The sequence below is a fragment of the Fukomys damarensis genome, unplaced genomic scaffold, assembly GCF_012274545.1.
Source record: "Fukomys damarensis isolate Sample0158 unplaced genomic scaffold, DMR_v1.0_HiC HiC_scaffold_37, whole genome shotgun sequence".
Taxonomy (NCBI): Eukaryota; Metazoa; Chordata; class Mammalia; order Rodentia; family Bathyergidae; genus Fukomys; species Fukomys damarensis.
The window spans coordinates 12,429,307-12,452,176 of record NW_022900949.1 but is presented as its reverse complement, the minus strand read 5'-3'; the positions used below and the strand labels follow the sequence as shown (position 1 = coordinate 12,452,176).

At 35.8% G+C, this 22,870-nt stretch overlaps 1 protein-coding gene across 1 annotated transcript; it reads right to left on the bottom strand.

Annotated features, from left to right (window-relative positions):
• Positions 1–14,665: 14,665 nt before the first annotated feature.
• On the bottom strand, positions 14,666–15,595 carry LOC104863069 (olfactory receptor 7A5). The gene has a single exon (XM_010625343.1). It carries the CDS (start codon positions 15,593–15,595, stop codon positions 14,666–14,668), a length of 930 nt encoding a protein of 309 aa, XP_010623645.1.
• Between the last annotated feature and the right edge of the window lie 7,275 nt (positions 15,596–22,870).

Genomic DNA, 22,870 nt, shown 5'->3' with positions numbered 1-22,870 from the left:
TGAAAGATAATGGTCTAGTTTTAATTTTTTGCATGTTGAGATCCATTTTTTCCTACACCATTTATTAAAGAGGCTATCTTTTCTCCACTGAGGATGGTGATCACCTTTGTCAAAGATGACATAGCTGAGTACATCTGGATTTGTTTTTCTGTCTTACAGTCTGTTCAACTGATCCTCGGATTTGTTTCTTTGTCAGTACCATGCTGTTTTTATCATAGTTTCAAATTGGGAATTGTTATACCCACTACCATGTCTCTGTTGCCTAAGATGGCTTTTGCTATTCTAGGTCTCTTATGTTTCCAAATGAATTTTTAGATTCTTTTTTCTAGTTCTGTGAAATATAGTGTTGGAATTTCAATTGGCATTGCATTGAATCTGTATAGCAGTTTTGGTAGTATGGCCATTTTCTCTATGTTGATTCTTCCTACCCGGGAGTAGGGGGTATCTCTCCATTTTCTTACATTCTCTTTGATCTCTTTTATCAGAGTGCAATAGTTTTCAGTGTAGAGTTCTTTTGCTTCTTTTGTTAGATTGAATCCTACATACTTCATTTTTTGGATGCTATTGTGAAAGGAATTGTTTCCCTAATTTCTCCCTCAGTGAGTCTGTTATTTGTGCACAAGAATGCTATTGATCTATGGGTGTTGAACTTGTATCCAGCTACTCTGCTGAAAGTGTAAATTAAGTCTAGAAGTCTTTTGGTAGAGTTTTTTGGGTCTTTAATGTAGAGTATCCTATCATCAGCAAATTATGACAGTTTAATTGTTTCCTTTCCTATCTTTATTGCTTTAATTTCTTTCTCTTGTCTAATTGCTGTGGCTAATGTTTCCAGAACTATATCGAAGAGGAGTGGTGATAGTGGGCATCCTTGTCTTGTTCCTGATTTTAACATGAAGATTTTTAGTTTGGGCCCATTTCATGTGATGTTGTCTGTTGGTTTTTCATAGATAGCCTTTATTAACTTGAGATAAAGACCATCTATTCCAATTTTCTGCAAGTTTTTTTATCATGAATGAGTATTGAATTTTGTCAAATGCTTTTTCTGCATCTATCGAGAGGATCATATGGTTTTTGTCTTTGGCTCTGTTAATATATTGTATTACATTACATGTGTTGAACCACCCTTGCATCCCTGGAATAAATCCGACTTGGTGAGGATGTATGATCTTCTTGATGATCCTCTGTATTCTGTTTGCTAGTATCTTATTAATGATTTTTGCATCTATATTGCTTAAGGAGATGGGCCTATAGTTCTCTTTTTTAGTTGTCTCCTTCCCTGGTTTGGGAATCAAAGTGATACTTGCTTCCAGGTGCATTTTAATCTTTGAGAAGCAAAAAATGGGAATTTGCGGTATAGTCCAGTGATGGTGAATGTTTTAGAGTCTTCAATAATAAACTACAGGCTGAGGCACACGTGCCACATCGCCACCACTGCTGTAGGCACATAAGATGATTATAGCTGTAGGCTGTAAGATGAAAGTGAGGTGAGGAACTCTCACTGCACATATTCTCTTCGTTTTAGTAAATCTCATCAATGATTCAGGAAACCATGGTGAGAATTCCTCTGCTATTGATGGGAGGAAGGATGTGACTTTAAAAATGTGAGGTAGTTCTTTCCACATGAGAGAAATATTAGTCAAGCAATATCCCTGCAACATCTGATAAATTACTACAGCATCTGCTTGCCATCATGTAAACACTTAGCTTGCTGTTAACTGAACTTGTTACATCATGGGCTGGTTGCAGTTGACAGGCCTTATGTTCTGAACCAAGCATGAATAAAGGAGGTGCTAATGTCACCAAAGTGAGAACCATAAAAAACACCAAGTACAAAATCTGCCAAAGCACCACATTAGAAAAAGTATGGAGAGGGCCTGGGGACAGCAAAAGAATAATGTGCCAGTACTTGTGCACAGGAAAGAATAGAGTGAGGAAGAACTAATTGTTGCTCCTCCCTCAGCTAACTACCACCTTCTAGGTTAAAAGAAAAAATGATCTGAAGTTCTAGCAGAGTAAAAGTTAGTAGAAACCATGGTAATGCCATACTGTAAAAAAAAGAACACAAAAATATTAAAAGTAATAGAATAACCTGAGAAAATCAAGAGCTGCATACTAAAACTTTAGTGCATCTTAGCTGAAATTTGCATATTTATATTCAACCAAAAATTAACTACTGATGAGCAAACTCCTTTTGCATCACAATGCACAGGTACAGAACTATGCAATTCTAAACCCTCAGAAGAAATAGACCAGCAATTAAATTACAGTTTAAAAAGGGGGAGAAAAGTAAGGTAGGACATTAAAATTTTATTCCAAAATTATCTCTAGCTACAAAAATAATATTTAACAAATATCCACTACCCAGTCTTACTCTTGTCATCAGCTATACAGCACACACAGTATCATTGAACTGGCCAGTACGATTACAATCCACTACAACATTTTCCACATTAAGTGGCAACAGCAGCATCTGCAGAAATTTGTACATTCATGTATACACGGTCCACATTCAACTATTTTCACATATTTTCAGTGCACAGAGTTGCAGCACATTACAGTCACATGTCTGAGTTGTAGCTCAATAAAAACCCAAGCCACTGCCTAGACATAACTGCAGGAGTTCAGCTGAGTATAATTATAATTAATTTTATATATTTCAATAGCAGAGAGATGTACAAGCCCCTAAGAAATTGAGTTCAAAAATACTTTTTTAAATGCTACCACAGCATTATGCTAGGCAATAGTAAAATATTTACCAACAAAATCACTGTTTTAAAAAGTCTTCTGCTTACTAGAAATATCCTTGATTTAAAAATTACAAATATAAATGTTCTCTTTAAAATAATTCACACTTTGATTTTAAGATTCTAATATAGCCCAATGCTACTGATGCATAAAGTTTTTTCTTACATTGTGAGGGAGTCATGTAATATGACTTCAAACCACCCATTCAGTTTAAAAGTAGCTTAAGTTCTTTGCATCCAAATTATAAAAACCGCCGGCCATCCTTACTCAAGCCAGGCTCATGTAAAAGGAATGCACTTTGGTTCATTCCAAATGCCCTGGGATTAAGCATTATAAAATTAAATGGTTTGAGGTAAATTTTTACAAATACAGTTGATTTTTTCTTTTGTTGACATGACAAAAAAATTATCATTTTAAAAATCAGTCTGATGTTAAGATACAACAAAGATCATCTTTAGCCCCTTATTTCTGGGAATTATCTGCCCAGCTAACTGATGGTTGTCTTGTTCAGTGCCTGTTGATGATTAATGCCTCATGGTTTGTATTAAGGCCATTAACTAGGTATTTAAGACAGATGTATCTTAGCCGAGGTGGGTTCCTTTCTTACTGCATAGTATTTGACAAGTTAAAGGGGCCAAAAAATGCATGTTCTGCAGCATGGTGTTCTGAACAAAAGGCACATTGCTAAGGGCATAATTTCTCCTCTGTTGTGAATCTACCCTGTCTTGAATCACTCTGTGGTAGCGAGGCCCCTACATGATGATGAACAGTCAGGCGCTGCAAGAAATGGAGCCAATGAGATAGCTGTCAGGTAATTTCAACATCAACATATTCAGCAACTACTCAAAAATGGTCATAGCTAGAAATTTCTCACACATTTATACAATTTTGTTTTCCTTTACAAAATAGTACTACAATATAGAACATAAATTGATCTGTAAATGTAATTTTCCCAAATGACAGAATAGTTGGTTTAGACAAAATAGTCTAAGAACAAAATATTACAAGCCAACTGTATTCAATTCTTCTTTAATAATGAAGAAGGAATGGATGCAGGGAAATACAGGATAAAACCCCTTGATTTTTAAGATTTAAGAGAACTGAGTTGCAGTTCTTTCGCAGTTAGTATAATATAAAACTGAGCTTACTTTCCCGATCTTTGAAGCAAAAGAACCACACTCCACCATTTTTCTGCTTACTTTCCAATTTCTGGATTCCCTAGTTACAAAAGTAAACTTAAATTCATTCATTCTGGAAGGACAAACATTCATGATTCATATGGGTAGCACATTTGACACGAATCTAACATTTGCCAGAAAATCCCCATAAAATAATTTCTAAAAGGACTTCACAGATCTTTTGAAACTAATTCTTTTGTTTTTAATTCATAGACTTATAGAAGAACTTGGAGATATTAATTCTATCTTTAATTTGCACAGTCACTGACTAATCACCCTGGAAAAAGTACCAATCTTATTACTCAAACCAGAAGAACTGTTTCTTCTTAAAGTGCTATTGTAGACAGAAAATATATCTTGCTGGGGAACATTTTGTGTCATTCTGCTCTTACAGATTTCTCAGTTTTCACATATCTATATAGAAATATGTGTCTGAAATTTGCAGTTTGATGTGTTTCACTCATATGTAGACTTCTACTGATATCAACTGTATCAAGCAAATCAGGAAATGGGAAAAATGGAAATAGCTTTTGCACATGGGAAGGGTATCAAGTGTTGGGTGGAGAAGGCAGAAGTGTGAGGGTAGAGGTCCAAAACAAGAGTCAAGATGTTTTGCACAAATGTGCAGACTCCCTGTAAAAAAAAAAAATCGCCGCCATGTACTGCAAATATGCACTAATAAAAAAGTAATGGATCACTGCACTCACCATAGAAAGTTCTAGAATGACTATTTTCACCTACTTGTACACATTCCTCTAGTTTGGAGCATGAACTGGATTTTTGTCACAACAGATAAATTTTGCTAATTCTAAAAGTTAATATGCATGAAATTGTTCAACAACTACAATTAATATCTGCTGTGGGGGACTGGCTAGATGTATGAATGAGATGAATATGCAGAGGTCAGGGACATTTGGGCTCAAATGTCCAAAACTTCCCAGAATGGGTGGTTAGAGGTTAAATGTAGCTTACAGGGCCACAAGTCCAGGCAGGATCAAAATAAATTGACTAAAAGAAGGAATGCCCCAGCAGATCAAAGAAGACTGCCAAGCCACACTGGCAACCCCACAGCATACCCCCATACCCCCATGCTTGGGCCTCCTGTCTGTGCAGGTACCTGGATCCACACTGCAGAGGCACAGGCAGTCTTAAAGGCCAGTGTACTGAGCTCCAGGGGAGAGAGTAGACATGATCAAGAGAAAGAGGTCCTCTCTCAGGCTCCTTGATGATAACTGAAGCCCACTGAAAAAGTGAAGAGAATCTCTGCAATAAAGGCACACAAGACCACCATGGTTGAAACTCCTCTGAACTTCTGCTGGTATTAAATAGGTAACAGACAGCCATCAATAATTGCAAAGACAGCTCCTAAAAGACTTTTTCTCTGCTACCAAACCAACAGTTCATACTAATGATCCCATGACAGTGGCATGAAAACCACCATATCTCAACCACCCAAGTACAAAGTTTTGCAGTAGTTACAGAAAAAGAAAACTGTAAACTGGCAGCCCCTACCCAGCCCCCCAACCACAGCAGCAGACCAGTGAGAGGCAGAGACATGCAGGAACCTGCAGCACCCCTCACACACATGCATACCTCTGGCCTTCTGGCTGTGCTGGTTCCTGGATTCACACCACAGAGGCACAGGGGGTCATAAAGGCAATTTTCCTGAGCTCCAGCCTCAATTTTGATTTATTTCACATGGCTAAAGGCGATAGATTAATAACCACCACAAATTGTCATTTTTCTAAGCTATGTAATGCTATTGTGTTGCTGATTGTATTACTTGGACTCAGGTGTTGTGATTTTTCTAATCAGTTCCCCTTCCTGGCATAATGAAAAGGAGATTGCCTCAGAGTCATTAGGACTCAAAACCAAAAGATAAACTGTAACAGTAAGATAGAAGTATTAACCCAGGTATCAAAGCAAGGACAGTCCCAATAACAAAAAGAGAAATCAGAAGACATTCGAACAGGGCCAAAGTACAAACACAGGCTGCCGGCTTACCAAAGGCAAATTCTGGGGAAAATGAGGTGGAAAAGTCTGATAGTCAACCACCTGGACACCCTGAACTGATAGCACAGGAAATTACAAAACAGATCAATGAGGCTCTAGAAAAATTCAAAACAAATAATTTCTGAGATAACTACAGAAATGGTGAGCAGAATGAAAGACATGATTCAGATATCCAGGAGATTAAAAACTCCATTGAAATACACAAAGCTCCATATCTAAAGTAGATGTAAATTGTCATCAACCCATATTCAGCATTTCTCCCTTATTCAGAACCCCATATCCTCTTATCCTAAAAGTATACTGTTCCAGCTGAGTCCACTGTCCATTTTTTTCTAGACACCAAGTAAAAGTTTTTACATCAATGATAGTACTGTACATCTTCAACTTAATATACTGAACAATTGTGTTATTTCTTATTATTATTAACCAGGAATATACATGAGACTAGTTCTCCATTCTAACAAAAAAAACATTAAAAATCTACTTATCTACATTGGAACTCTAAGTGATGCCTAGATACTTATTCCATCAATAGCACTTACTGAGAAACCATCATAAAGTACATAATTTGTCAAGTTCCAAGGAAAGAGACACGATTAATAGTACTGCACATCAAAAGATGTACATCTTTTCAAGCTGTATCAAGTTGCAATTTTTCCTAAAGAACCATTGATTTTTTACAAATGCAGTCAGTCAGAAGATCCCATTAGACAGTAGCAAGTCTCTTTTATTTATGGAGTCTGTCCATCCATGACATTATTCAATCTCTTCAGGTTTTTCTTTCCTAACTGATTCTCTATAGCTTCTTTTTAGAATGTTGCAAAACTCTCATGGAATTTATCATCAGACATTTCTTACTCATAGGGATCTAGTAACTGTCATCTTTCAAAAATTTCACTTTTAAATAGTGTGTAATTATTATGTAGTCATTTGGCACATTCATTTCAATGTATTTAGTAACTATTAATCTCAAGCACTTACTCATTAATTTACTTATATTTTATGCTTGCATATTACCATCACTGAAAATATTTTATGATTCATTTCCAACAAATTTTATATTTTACTTATTTTCCTGAAAATATTGTATTAGGCAGGAACCCCCATATAATGTCTCTTAGGAATGTTCATTTGTGACTCTTATCATATTCTTCAGCTCAATATTGAATAACAAACTGTGATGTTCACTTTAGAATTTTCCAAATGCCCTTTATGAGATAACTACAGCTCCCTGATATGCCTAATGTAGTAAGAGTTTCTTGACATTTGTTTGTAAATCATGGAAATTTGATTGTATATTCATCATTCATTTTAATTAATTCTCTTTTGTAGAGACTGGTGCACTGAATTATATTGTATAAGCCAAATTTGGTCATGATATGAGCTCCTCAAAATATACCTCAATTTGAAATAGGACATGTAAATTTAATTAAAGACAGAAAATGGTGTAAAAAGTTTGTTTCCAGTAAAAGTACTGCCAGGTATGTGTAACAGATGTAAATTACCCTCAAAAACAAATTGATAAACCCAATTCTCACTCTTCTTGGAAGAAGTTTGAATATATCAATGCTACTGTGCCATTAAATGCTTACCAATTTTCCCAGGGATAATGTATGTCAGGTTCAAATTTGTGTGAAAATGTTACACTACAAGTCAGCTTTGTAAACGGGTATAGCATTATGTAATTTTTAAATTTTGTTTTGGGACATTTCTGTCAACTGTTCTCCTGTGCATTTGGAAATATCTAAATTTTCACATAAAGAACAGTGAAATCATTTATATTATATTGTCGTATGAGATATTTTCTATGTTCTACACAAATGGTGCCTTTTCCTGGATGATTATTTTATCATTTTGCAATTATTCTCTTCTTGATACCATTAAGGGATATCCATTTTAATTTTGTTAGTGTAATGAACTTTACCATTTTTTCTATTTTCCATTATTTTATTTTCTTAGGTTATGTGTCCTATAGTTTTTATTTCCCTTCTTTGTAGTTCAAATGGTTTGACCTAGAACCTCTCACTGCACAACATATTCAGGCCTTCCTTTGTTTTCATACATTATTTATTGTTCAGAAAGGCTCTTTTTAAGTCAATAACTTTCCTAGACGATGCTCAAACTTGTGATGCTCCTGCATCCACCTTCCACTCTGTATTCAGTTAGCTCTTCATTTATTATACTTTATAATGAATACTTGAAATTCAGAACATCAAGCTTCCTCTATCAAAACATATGTAACTGAATAGATAGCATACATTTCTCTGTAAAGATAGTATTGGCTTTAAGCCACAATATTTAATAGGCAATATTTTAAATTTTAGACCATTTGTCTTTGATTTGATAAAAAGTACAAACTATAGAGTAAGAGAAATGTTTTATTTAAACCAAAACTTAAAAGGATTCTGCTTGTTGAGTGAGTTGTTTTCCTTAAGTGTACACAGAAGATAAAACATATCATGCCATCTCTTGTTTTTACAAGAAATGTATACATAAATTAAGTACATGTAATACAATACTGCCAATATCTAATTTCACACCAAATTGAAATCGTACTAAATATCTTGTAAATTGATCTACATGTAGATCAATAAAAAATCAATAAATATATAATTAGAACATATCACTATTTAGTTTTATAACTTCAAGTATTACCAGACTGATAAATGCTGTATGCAAGAATCTTCTGTATTGCTTTCTGCACATTTTCTAGACTATACACTAACCTTCTTCACCTTGTGCTTTAACAATGTTGAATGTTTTTAGGCTCTTAAACTACATCTTGGGAATCTGTTACTTTTTCCTCTTCTGCCTATCCTAACAAGAATATATTCCAACCCTCAACACAAAAGCTACTTCCACTGTGCAGATGTCCAGGCACCCTGACAAAATCATAGGTCACAGCACAGAGTGAATCCTGTAGGTGTCTGTATTGCATATCAGTATTAAAGCTCTGTGGTGCTAACTTACATTCATATCATTATATACTATCCCCCTGCTTACCTGTGAATTCCAGGAGAGCAAGGCAAAAAGCTACTCTTGGAGACCATGCTGTACCTGAATCATGCTGTACAACAAAGACATATACACTTTTAAAGTCAACAACAATATTCTGTGAAACTGATCAGTTTCATGAACATTGCTAAGAATGGGAGAGGAGTGCTGTGTGCGACTGATGTCTGCAGTGTGGCTTCAATGTAGTTTCAAAGAAAAAGAATTGGCACTAAATACTATGTGTTAAAATCTATAATGAAGGTAAGATTTAGACAATACAAGATAGATAAAAAGAATTCTCTTTAAAAATTATGCATTCAGTGGTCCAATAAAAATAAATCAAATAGTCAAGGGAAATTGACTATGTATTTTCAAGGAGAAATAGTATTGAGTATAGCAATTAAATTACAAAATTTTTTCTTTGCTCTTTCATGATGGTTCTTTCTCTTTCCTGTCTAGAGAAGTACACAAGCCAGGTGAGTAATCTGTGAGGCATAAGTTTCCTAGACTATGCTCAAACTTGTGATGCCCTACCTGCACATTGGCCTCACTGTCTGTGCAAGAGGTACAATAAAAGAAAGCAGGCAGGCTTTCCCCTCTGCAGGGATTTCCTAAATCCAGGACTGCAGTCTCACTGTACAGAGTGGGGAGTATGAGGAAATGAGACATGAGTTTGTAACTTCTGTGAAATTTCCTTTATTGTTCATAATTAGAATGATAAGCCTGGTCTCTGTGGATTTACTAGTTATTCACTTAGATGCCATATTTATTGAATGTTGTGAATCATATAAAATATACCAACATATGGCTAAATAAAGACACCTCTCACACATTCATGAGAAAGTGGGTCAACAGGAAAGTTCTATAAACTGGAAGGTCAGCTGTAATATGTGACCATGCAGTGAGCAGAGGTGGTGACACACAACCCACACTTAAATATTGTGTACTCATATTGAATGATGTGCATTACAAGGAGATCCAATTTACCACCGTAATTCCTATGGCCCACTATAATCTGCAGGAGACTGCAAAATTGATTATGCCTAAAGCAGGCTGTAAGCAGTGCAGGCTGTAAAGAGTTAGCCCCACAAGTAACTCATTTTGAAAAGCAAGTCCAGCCTGCTGAGGTCAGAGTAACTTGCACCCAAATTCCATTCCCACAGCTAAAATCTTCTTACTAGAGGAATGTTTTAATTATAACCATATATTTTGTCTATTCAGCTCCTAATTTGAGAATGCTTGTCTTTTCCTGTATGAGCCTTGTCTCCATTAGTTTCCATAGAAACTACACAATTGTGCATCCTTGCACATCATTTGCCTTTACCTCAATTGATTACTAATAAAAATGAATGACTTGAGTGGACCAGTGCCTTTTGCTAAAGTAGCTTTGGCCACCCTAGCTTCTCACTTTGTGTCTCTCTTAGTTCTGTTATGTCTTTAGTTGCTTTTCCTCAGGCTGAATCATATACTGAGCAGGAGACGGGAGCTAATTGCACAGGTTTCCCATAATGTTTCAGGGACCACCAGTTGCAGCCAACTGGATTCTGCCACCAGCCTTGGTCCAGGATCTAGACCTGATACTTTGTTCTTCCCTGGCCTGAAGTAAAATGAGGATGAATGAGAAAGAGCCACGGAATTAGCTTAATATGTGGGCAGCTTGGAGGCTTGTGCCTCTAACAGGCAGCGGAACCCTAAACCTTTGGCTCACTTTGCTTTTATTCACCCAAACACAGGCACAAGCAATCAAAGTAACACAAGATTTATCTGGTTTCCAATAACCATTAAGTACATTCTTTGGTAAACAACTTAACCTAGCTGTCTTAACTTTTTCCTAATATGCAATCACCTTTGAGTGCAGCCTTTCTCCTTGTGTTCACAGAGGAGGCCAATTAGGCCTCAATTCTCCTCAGGTCCTCAAGAGCCTGCTTTATCATATCCTCAAATAAAGACAATTGCTGACCCTGTTATATATGTGGGGGAAACTTTACAACTTTATTCTAAGTATAAGACCAATTGGAAAGTGCCAGAAGTTGAGAATATCATTCTTTGCATGCAATTTTCTTTTCTCATCCAAATGCACTAGTTCTACAGCAGTATTGCTAAATTGCATGTTCTTCAGAAGATGGTTCAGCAAAAGGTGATACATTGTCATGTTGCAACTGAGTCCAACATTTAAGACAAAATACATGAATTACTGAAACTCCTAATTCTCATTCATCCTTTCTTTATTATTAAGTATCAAAACTTAATTGGAGAAGAAAAGTAAAACCCTACGGGGCATTAAAATATAAGTTAGTTTCCAGAATTGAAGTCAGTATGAAAAAAATGATCCAATAAGCCATCTAAACAAGGTAAGGGATGTTAGGCAAATCTTAACTGTCAAGCCAAAGTTCATGCACAACAAACCATGAAATTAGGTAATCGCACCACAAGAACTTTCAGAAATAAATTAAACACATAATGTATGTACTATTCTATGGCCTAGCACTATTTTTGTACATTAAAAATTACACATTCTTCTGTTGTCCTTTTAAAAGTTCCAAGGGATATTTAAAATTTCTTATTAATAATACTAGATGGAATTATGTTGGCATTTAAAGCATAAGTTATGCATTTGTGTTATATTCTGTATGCACAATGCCTCCAGTTTTGTGTTCGGGAGTGGATGCATGTGGGTTAGGTTGTGTGTCTGTGGCTGCAGCTGTTTATGCCTGTCTTTGAGTCTCCATAGGTATGGTTCGTTATCTAGGGATTTATTAGTTTCTCTGTTTATGGTGAAGCAGATGGAACCTAGAGCCTCATAAGTGCTAGGAAAGCATTTCCACTGAGCTACATTCAAACCCCCGCACCTTGTTTCCCATTACAATTTCTATTCAGATCTAACTATATTTCCTCAACAATGAAACTAGTAATGAATGATGAACCTTAAAGAAAGGATTCTGAAATACATGGTTGGAGCACCTATGGAATCCTTTAAGAAAGGTAGCTTGTTGAGAGTACATGTCAACGAGTGGAAAGACAATACCTTCCAGGTGGAAACACCATTCTTTCCCCATTTTCCATTAGTTGCTCTTGTACATGTTGAAGAAGGATATTGTGGAGAGCATGTTATACGTGGGACAACTTCAATTCCTTTGCATTTATTTAAACATGTTCTATATGCTAGTAGGTGGTCTAATTTTTACAATGACCCATGTGCAGCCAAAAAGAATGTATATTCTGATTTTGTGGGGTGAGACATTCTGAAGACATCTGTTAAGTCCGTTTGCTCAAAAGCTTAGTTCAGTTCAAGTATTTCGTTGTTGTCTTTTTTTCTAGATGATCTGTTTTTTCATGACACTGGGGTATTGACTTCCCTACTACAAGTGTATTAGTGTTTATTTGGTTTTTCATGTGCCTTAATTTTTGTTTTATCTAGTTGGGGATGTTAATATTTAGTGCATACATATTTATGATTGTCATCTCTTCCTCTTGGATTGTTCCCCTTCACAAGAATGTAGTGGCCTTCTTTGTCTCTCTTAATTAGTTTTGGTTTAAAATTTACTTTGTCTGTGAATAAGTTAGCTATCCCTGCTTTTTTCTGGGCTTCTGTTGCATGGAGAACTGTTTTCCATCCTTTCACTTTCAGTCTACGGGCTTCTTTTTGAACTAGATGTATGCAACATATTGTTGGATTTTTGCTTCTTAATCCATTCTGCCATTTGATTTCTTTTGAATGGTGAATTGAGGCCATTAACAATGATGATTATAACTGATAGGTATTGACTTATCATGTTGTGTTATTGTCTTGTGGTTGGCTCTTTTTAATTCTTCCCCCTCTCCCTTTAGTTTCTTGCCTTGCCTAATTGATTTTCTCTGTTGGGTCTTGTGTTGTCCTTCACTGTCTTTTTATAGGACATTGTTTAGAATATTTTGGAATGCTGGCTTGGTATTCTTGTAGCTTCTCAAGTGTTCTTTGTTGTGGAAATATCTCATTTCCCCACCCATTTTAAAAGAGAGTTTTGCAGGCTACATCACTATAGGTTGTTTTCTTTTAGGGCTTGAAATATCTCACTCCAGGCTCTCCTTGACCTGAGGGTTTGTGTTGAAAAGTCTGCTGTGACTCTGATGGAAAAGACTTCTGGTTCTTGACAAAAGATTTAAAAAAGAGACTTTGGAGAAAAGACAGTTTTTTTAAAAATTCTGGGAAAACTTGATATTTATATGTAGAAGATTGAAACAAAATCTCTATTTCTCGCCATTTATAATAATCACCCCAGGCTCTCCTTGACCTGAGGGTTTGTGTTGAAAAGTCTGCTGTGACTCTGATGGAAAAGACTTCTGGTTCTTGACAAAAGATTTAAAAAAGAGACTTTGGAGAAAAGACAGTTTTTTTAAAAATTCTGGGAAAACTTGATATTTATATGTAGAAGATTGAAACAAAATCTCTATTTCTCGCCATTTATAATAATCACCTCAAAAATATCAAAGAGCCCCAAACTTTCATAGCACAGAAAATAAGAGCAAGAATGAACAAATGGAAATAAAATTAAAAAGGTTCTACATAGCAAAGGAAGCAACAGAGTTAATAGACATCTGACATAGTAGGAAAAAAATCTTTGCTGGCTACTCTTGTGAAAACAATATCAAGGATATATAAAGAACTCAAAAAATTAACACCAAAAATAATAATAATAATAAAATTAATAAATAGGTAAATTAACTGAACAGACACTTCTCAAGAGAAGTGCAAATGGCCCATAATTATATGGAAAATGTTCAATATTTTAGCTACCAGAAAAATGCAAATTAAAACTGTACTGAGATACATTTTGCCCCAGTCAGAATAGCTATCATCAAGAGTACAAGCATCGGGCTGGGAATTTAGCGCAGCGGTTCGGTGGCCTGCCTTGCAAGTGCAAGGACCCGAGTTCAATCCCCAATACCAAAAAAAAAAAGAGTACAAATATCAATAAATGCTTATGTGGATATGGGAGAAAAAATATCTTAATATTTGATTAGAAGGAATGTATGTTAATATGGTTGCTATAGGAATCAATATAGAGGTTCCTGAAAAACTAAACTACAGCTGCCATATGAACCAACTGTAACATTCCTCAGTATATAATCAAACTAATGAAAGTTATTATACTGTGGAGATGCCTGTATAACCATGTTTGTGATACTGCAACTATCACAAGGTATAGAATCATCCCTGGTTCCAACAAGAAAATGTGAAAAATATATATGGAGAGAGAGAGCAAGAGAGAGAGAGAGACTGATAAAAATGAAACAGTAACATTTGCAGGAAAAATGGGTGGAACTGAAGACAATCATTTTAAACAAAATGATCTAGACTCAAATAGAAGCGTATTGCAAGTTTCTCTCTCCTAAATGCAACTTTAAAAAAAGATGATATGAAAGTAGAAAGGAGACTATTAAATAGGAAATCAGTGGGAAGAGAACGGAACTAGGACAAGTAGAGTAAACAGAAGAAAAAACCATGCTAATGCAGGTACAAACATGCCAAAGTGAAGTGCACTGTGCTGTATAATTGAGATGCACTCATAAAATATTTAATTAAAATTATTTATATTTTTAACAGTGATTGAAATTGCAGTAATGGAAATCCCAAGAAAAACACAGAAAGAGTGAGTTAACATTCACAATCTGTTAAAAAAAATCACAACCTCTGCTCTAAGGTCTGGGTCCCTGCAATCACAGATGCTACTTCAGCTCGGAGGCAATGGATTCCTTTATAGTTTCATTCCAAATAGTCTTTTCAGAGCTCTCTTTGTGTCTTTATTCCTCAGACAGTAGATGAAGGGGTTCAGCATGGGGGTGACCACAGTGTACATCACTGAAGCTGCTGCAGTTGAGTGTGAGCTGTGGACTCTGGCAGAGCCAACGTACACGCCTAGGCCTGTGCCATAAAATAAAGAGACAACAGAGAGGTGAGATGCACAGGTGGAAAAGGCTTTACTTCTCCCCTGAGCTGATGACATTCCATGTATGGCTGAAAGTATTTTAGAGTAGGAGTAAAGGATGCCAGTGAGGGAACCAGTGGCCAGCAGCACAGGTGCAAAATACACCACAAGGTCATTAAGAAAGTTTTCAGAACAGGCAATTTGGACCACTTGATTGAGTTCACAGAAGAAGTGAGGGATTTCCAAGTCAGTACAGAAAGACAGCTGCAAAGCCATGAAGATTTGCAACAAGGCGTGAAGCACACTCACAGTCCAGGACCCCAGAAGAAGCAAGCCACAGAGCCAGGGGTTCATGATGACTGTGTAGTGCAGGGGATCACAGATGGCTACAAATCTGTCATAGGCCATCACAGCCAGGAGGAAATTGTCCAACTCTGCAAAGAGCAAAAAAAAATAAATCTGGGTAATGCAACCTGTGTAGGTAATGACTTTGCTCTGTGTCTGAATATTCACCAGCATCTTGGGGACCGTGGTGGAGGTGAAACAGATGTCTGCAAAGGACAGATTGCAGAGAAAGAAGTACATAGGGGTGTGGAGGTGAGAATCTGAGATGATGGCCAGGGTGATGAGCAGGTTCCCAAGCACAGTGATCAGGTACATGGAGAGGAAAAGTCCATAAATGAGGGACTGCTGTTCTAGGTCATCTGAAAATCCCAGAAGAAGAAATTCTGAAATCCTGGTGTTGTTGCCTAGCTCCATGTGGTGGACTCACCTACCAGGAAAAAGAAAAATAACACAAGCATAATCTAGGAGATTCTCTGCAGAGGGAATAGACAGTGCAAAGGCCTACTGCAGGTGCTTGTGTTAAGAGTTTCAAGGCCTCCCAGTGTGGGACGTCATTGAGATAGACAAATTTTGATGGAAGATGGTGTCAGAGAATGAGGCAGTGCTGAAACTGCAAAACAGAAGGAACCCTTCTTCCATACTATGTACTTTTTGCATATTGTGTTGCAAACACATCATGTGAACTGCAATGGAGACCTAACGATGCCACTGACTGCTGAGCCCTCCTCCCTATTGCAAGGCTCACCTGGGAAAGTGGACAGCTCTGCTCTGAGGATTGCACACATACTACCATGACCACCATGGCCTTCTGACCCTCGCAACCAGCTTAGGTAGCCAGAGTATACAGTGTACCTTGGTCAGACCAGGTTATCTTCCCCCTAAGGAAGATACCCAAATTTTCTATGTCTAAGACTTCTGTGAAGGAATAACCACAGGCCTAGATTTTGGTATGTTTTAAATCTTCTGCTCTCCATTTAAAGAAACATATGCAAAAATGATTTCAATACATGTGAAGTGAGAAATAGGAATTAAAAGGACACTGGGGTAAATAAGGTAATAAATTCAGGTTGTTGCTGAAAGACCAAAAGGAAGACAACGCACACGAGGCTGTGGCACCACCCAACAAGATTCTGTCTCCTGGATGCCCTGCACAAATAGGAGAGCAAAAACTAATGGATCCACGTCAGAAGCTGTGAAATATCTATGTTTTCAAACACCTTATATGAAAATAACTCCAGGGGTAAAAGGATCAAAAGGAATAAGATATAATTGACAAACTACAACAAACATTGACTGTATTTTGAAATGAAAAGAAGAATTCATTTTTCTTATGCCTTTTTCCATACTAATTTTACCAGCAAGATTTGATGTGGTCCACTGGTGGAGGAGACAGGCCTTTTCCCCATTTTTCACAAGTGGCATCATTTCCTTGTTTTTCTTGGGCTTTGAAAATTAATGTCTTTGTGGGGGGGATTGTACAGTTGCGATTTAACTGTAGTTCTGGCATAAAAGATGCAAAAGCATCTACAGCGCATTCAACATAAAACCATGCTATGTCCAGGGCAACTCAATTCTTTTCTTCCTAGGATCTGTGCCTGACAGTAATGTGGCACAAACACATTTATTTCACTCTACTCATTGTGTCATTACAGTACAAGATTCAAATTATCACATACCTTACCTGCTTTATTCATTTTCACAAAGGTAGGTATGTATATAGAAATGCAATTACATAGAAACAAGTTTTAAAATGATAATTTATGTAATTAAAACAGTTACAGATTAAACATAGTTTTACAATATAATCAAACATGATTGAAATCTTAAAAACTGACAAAATAGTATCTCAGTGTGATATCTTCACCCTGCATTCCATCCCCAGAGTCACAACAGCAAGAAAAATCCAACTTATCCAAGATGTAAAGCATTAACAACTTAAAGATATCCAGTAGAAATTAATAATTAAATTGACAAAGGTCTTGACATCTAATAGATCATGGTTCTTTACTATTCTACTATATAATAGATGTTTAGCTATCATTTTTCAGTTAATTAGGAATTAAGTCTCAGTTTACATGGACTTTTAATACATGACAAGTTGCAGCTCAACTTAGTGAGAAGAGATTGGCTTGTGGGATAAAAGCTGACATAAATGGTTACCTGAAGAAAAATGAAATTGGTCCCCAAACAAAATTCAGAAGAGAGAATACCCCAGCATAAAAGTACAAAATGCATTGCATATGAATAAGAAGAAATAATAATATATAAACTCTAGAGTGAAGAAAACCATGTTAAGGAAAGAAACTCAGGAGCAAGAAGGTAGATATGCAGACCTAAATAAAATTTTAGGTTTTTTAATGGTCAAAAATATCACCCTCAAATAAACAAAGAAGCAATAATATAGAAATATTACGTCAAATGATGGAAACAGAAAATAAATAATAGTAATAGGGAAATCAAAATGGAGATAAATATATGAACACTTTCTCAGCATCAGCAATAGTTTAAGAAAAGCAAAAGAAATATATTTGCACACTCCAGACTTGAGGGGGAAAATCCTAAGAAGCCATAAATTATTGGATTGCACTTATTAAACAGAAAAGAGATAGTTTGGTAGCAGCAATGTAACTTACTGCCGTGCATTACAGAGACAATTTGAAGGCAGCTATAAAATTAAAAGTTCAGATACAATTTAACTCAATTTCCACACAACTGACCATCTGAGCTGGGTGGCTCATGTGGCAAGAATATTCCTGTACATTTCCTGATGTTCTGCAGCAGCCCTGACCTCTAACAGCCCCTCCCCGGGGTGGCAGGTAAAACTGTCTCTGGACATTTTTCAGTGCCAATTGGGAGACAAAATTATTCCTGACCAAAACCTGTAGTTTGAAACTAATGAGAATAAAGTATTCTTGCAGCATTGACATAACAGTACGTGAAAGGGAAACAATAGGAAAGACCATCAAATGTGCCAATAGCACAACCCCACTGTGAAATATTTTACAGCCTTTAAAGTGTCTCATCTGCAAGTATTTCAATATATATGCTAATTCATCTCATTTACACCAATAGTTCACCTTAGTCACTTGAAAAGAAAGTTTGTGTTATCACCTGTTTCTTTTTTGTAAGAATCTTTTTGGTTTATGTCTTCTACTAAGTAACTATTTTGAAAATAATTATACACAGTGTAATTATTGTTATCTCTTATGATTTGCTTATGAAAAATTTTCTATTTTTTTCATAAAATAAAAAGGAAAAATACAACAAAAGAAATATCTAATCTGCAGTGTGACAGTTGATTTGCCAAAAGTTCACAGGTTTTATTGAGTGAAAGGAGGTGCACCCTTGTAAAGGATTTTCCACTAACATAAGAACATTTGCGCTGTGCAAAGAATTCTATTTATGCACTTGTAGAAAATGTGTATGAGCATGTATGAATGCACAATATAGAAAAAGTCTTAAACTAAGAACTTACACAACAGACAATGACCATGTTAATTAAATTACTATTAGTACTGTTATTTTCAATGGATTCTTATTCAGCCATTAAGAAGAGTGAGTTTGAGTCATTTATAGAAAACTGAATGAATTTTGAGATCACAATGTCAGATAAAATTGATCAAACAGAGAAAGTCAAATACATCATGGTTTCTTTTATGGCAGAAACTCAATCTAGCAATCTAGACCAGGTGATTATTTGTGTTAAGAGCAGTCCTGTGCATTTTAGGATGTTTTGCAGCATGTTTGACTTCTAGTGATGCCTCTCCTGTGTAACAATCAAAACTGCCTCTGGACATTCCTCAGTGCATAATGGGGGTCTCCTAACCAACAAGTGCAGTTTGAACCTAGCAAAAGCAAAGTATTCTTGCAGCATTGATATAAGAACTTAAAATATGCCACACAGAAGAACTAAACAACCACAGTAAATGCAAACATGATATGTCATAAACATGAGCTAACAGTAATAGCAACAAGACTGAAAATGTGGAAAGGGAATTTAGAGACAGGAGTGAGGTGGGTGGGAGGAGAAAGAAACTAAAAAGGAAGCACATGCTAATAAATTCAATTTTAAAAGAAAACATGTACGTGTTATGTACATGTACCTATTTCCTGAGAGAGATGTAAAATTCACGTACTGTGAACATGAACTAATAAAAAGAACATTTCAAAAAAACAGTAAATAAGGAAAGAAAATGAAAGACATCAAATGCATGAATAGCACAGCCCTATAGTGAAATATTGTATAACCTTTGAAATACATAATCTGCATGATGACACTTGATTTAAAGGAAGTTCAGAGGTTTTCTTGAGAGAATAATGTTCTAATAAATACTCCACTATCCAAAAAGACCATTTACCATGTGCAGTTGTAACCACTTCTATTTATCCATTCACTTAAAAATTATCTGGGCCTGAATGAATACATAATAGAGAAAAAAATCTTAAACTAAGAACTTATACAACAGATAATGGCCATGGTTTTCTTTTTAGTGTTTTGTTTTATTTTTGGGATTTAACTCCTGGTGCTTGTGAGGCAGGCAGGGGAACCACTTAGCTAAACCCTCCGCCCAACAATGACTATATTAAATAAATTTGTACAAGTACTGTGGTTTCAGTGGAATTTTATTCAGCCATACAGAAGATTGAACTTGAATCATTTGCAGGGAAATGGATGATTTTGAGACCACAGTTTAAGGTGAAACAAGTCAGACACATAAAATTAAATATCTTATGTGATAAGCCATGTGTAAATAAAACAGGCCAATAACAGCAGATTTCTTGGAATAGAAGAAGAGATGAGAAGTATGGAGTGGGAAAGGAGAAAAAAACTACCAAAATAGGTTTTATATTACCTTCTAGTGACCACTATTCTGCTCTCCAGTACAGTGATTTTTAATTTTTGAAATGTTTTATTAATATGCATTAATTGCCTATATTAATAAGGTTCATGTTTTTATACATGCAAAAAGTATACACTCTTAAAACAAATGAAAATCAGGGCTGGAAATTTAGCTCAGTGAATCTGCTGAGTACCTTGCAAGTGCAAGGTCCTGAGTTCAATCCATGATACCACAAAAAAATTTTTTAAAACATCTAAAAGAATAGACATAAAAGAATAGTAATGTAATTATATGCATATGAGTTGCTACTTCAAGATTATATTACCAGAGATTTGGAAATAATAGACTATGACAAGAAGTTTTCTAAAATACATAGAAGTAACATTAGCTAGAGTAGAGTTATACTTAGTCTTTTATAAAGAAGTGTATCCCAATACATTGTTACCCTCACATGACAAAGAAGGGATGCCTTCCAGATGATGACTGAATCTGATGTACTTTTTAGATGTATATCTAGCCCCAAACCCCAAAAGAATCAAGGAAGAAGAGATGGAGAAACAAGTGGAACACATTTGCAAAATATAACTTTCTAGAAATGCAGAAGAATCTTCACTATGTTTTTATTAAAATCAAGTACTCACCAGAAAACAGTGCTAAATTACTTCTTTCAGAAAAATAAGCAACATGGTAATAGTGTACGGCAAATTGATACATTCAATCACAAACAAGTATGAATTTTCATGCCCTACAAATGCATCTGTATATACACAAGAGAACTAAATGGCAAAATGTTTGTAGAAGGAAAAATTTAAAACTCCAATACTTCATTTGAAAAATATATTGCAAAAACAGAAATGAAAATATTCCCACAGAAAATGAAAAGGAAAGACTGGAATAGACACTTTGTAATAAAGAAAAGACATGGTGAACAAACCCATAGTATATTTAGCCTCACAAGGTTTGAAGTCACTGCAAAGAAAAGCTTTCAGGAAAACCTTTATTCCCTTATCAAACAAGTTTTATGTGAGTACCTGAAGTTAGAGATAAAACATTGAAAATGTAGTGTCATGAACTGCTGTTGCCAGACATGATATATAAGAATCATTCACTGCATCGTTCTCATCAATACACAACTATAGTTAAATATATTTCAATTTAGGAATAACAACGACTTCATTACACTTCATTTCTTTCCATTAGTAACACTGCATTGATCCATTCCCTTAATTTGTAAAGATCCTTGAATTTACATTCTGTTCCTGGAAGCACTTTTAGATATTCTTCCTTTACTCTTCCTTTTGAGTTCCTGTTGCCACCTACTCATTGTTAACAATGAATCTGCATTAGTCAGATGTGTTTCAACATTATGAATTAATGCAGAATTAAGAATTGTTAATCAGAAAGAGCAAGCAATCACAGCAAGATTTAGCTCAGAGTGTCTCTCAAATGACTTCATATAAACATTCTTGGGTACCACTGTCTTCGGCTCTGTCCTGCATTATCTACTGTGATCTCAGACTCACCTGGATGAAATCTTTAGGAAGAAGTTCTCTCAGTAGAATTACAAATTTCTCTCTGCATGGTTGAGCTCTATCCGTCTAAAAGACAGAGCAAAAAAAAAAAAAGAATATTACTTCCATACATACACCTGAGATCTCAAAAACAAACCACTACGCCCTCTGCAGCTGAGATCTGCACACACTGACGGACATCAGAAGAGATGGTTGCAGCTGCCTATAACTGCTCAGTAGACATTCTTCTCACTTGTTACATCATCCTCTAAGTCCTTGATTTCCCTGTGGAAAGCTGGCCTGAAAAGCCAAGAAATTATTCTGGCTGATTCTACATTCCCATGTTACATTTACAATCCAATGAAACTACCTCTCTCTCTCTTTCTAACTCACATTTCAGAGAAATGATCTCCTAGTGCATTATCCCTGCTTAGGATTCAAGTGTTTTTCTAAGGTGTATCACTGAGGAATCTATCTCAATATTTCCTGGACCTTCAAAGCATTGGTTTGTAGTCTATAAAAAGCACTTGGCAATTGCCAGAAAATTGACATCCCTTGTACAGCAATGGAGAGGATAACATTCTTTTGGTGTTAAACCTTGTATATCATGCTTCTTGCCTTCTAGGATTTCACAGCTTTAACACAAATTAAAACTCATATTGTTACTTATTTTGAAACATTTGTTAATTAGGACAAATATCTCTAGATCTTTCTATATCCCATTTCTCAGCTAACAATTTGACATATATTGTGTGACTCTGATATTTAGAATGCCTGTTCTATGACATTGTAATACTGTTATGAACTACATTCTCCATTGCAGCGAAACAGCTAAAAATGTAAAGGAAATAAGGATGCAACCTTCATTTGAATTCTGGAATAATACTTTCATTTCTCAAACCCTGGGCCAGTCATTCTCCACTAGAAACATTTTTCTCTTAGGAATACAAAAAAAAAAATGTCTGAAGGAAGGATGTTAAATATCTATTAAGCATAGGATAGCTCCCAACACTAATAATTATCTTGACCCAAATGTGAACAGTGATGGTAAGAAGACCTATTTGATACCAACTTTACAATGCGTAAGAAATGACCAAGAATTCAAGTTCAAACTCAAATTCTGATGCAGCCCTTTCTGTGGATCCAGAGCATCTGCACTTCTAACATGTGGTTATGTTGATACTACAGACCCAAATCTGGGCACACAATTTGAGTAACAGAGCTGTAATCCTGTGAGAATTAGATGCAGGGGTTAGAGGTCTTGCTCAGCAGTGCTTAAACATAGCAGGCACAAAGCCCAGGGCCCAATTCTGAGGATCAATACCAACAAAATTAGG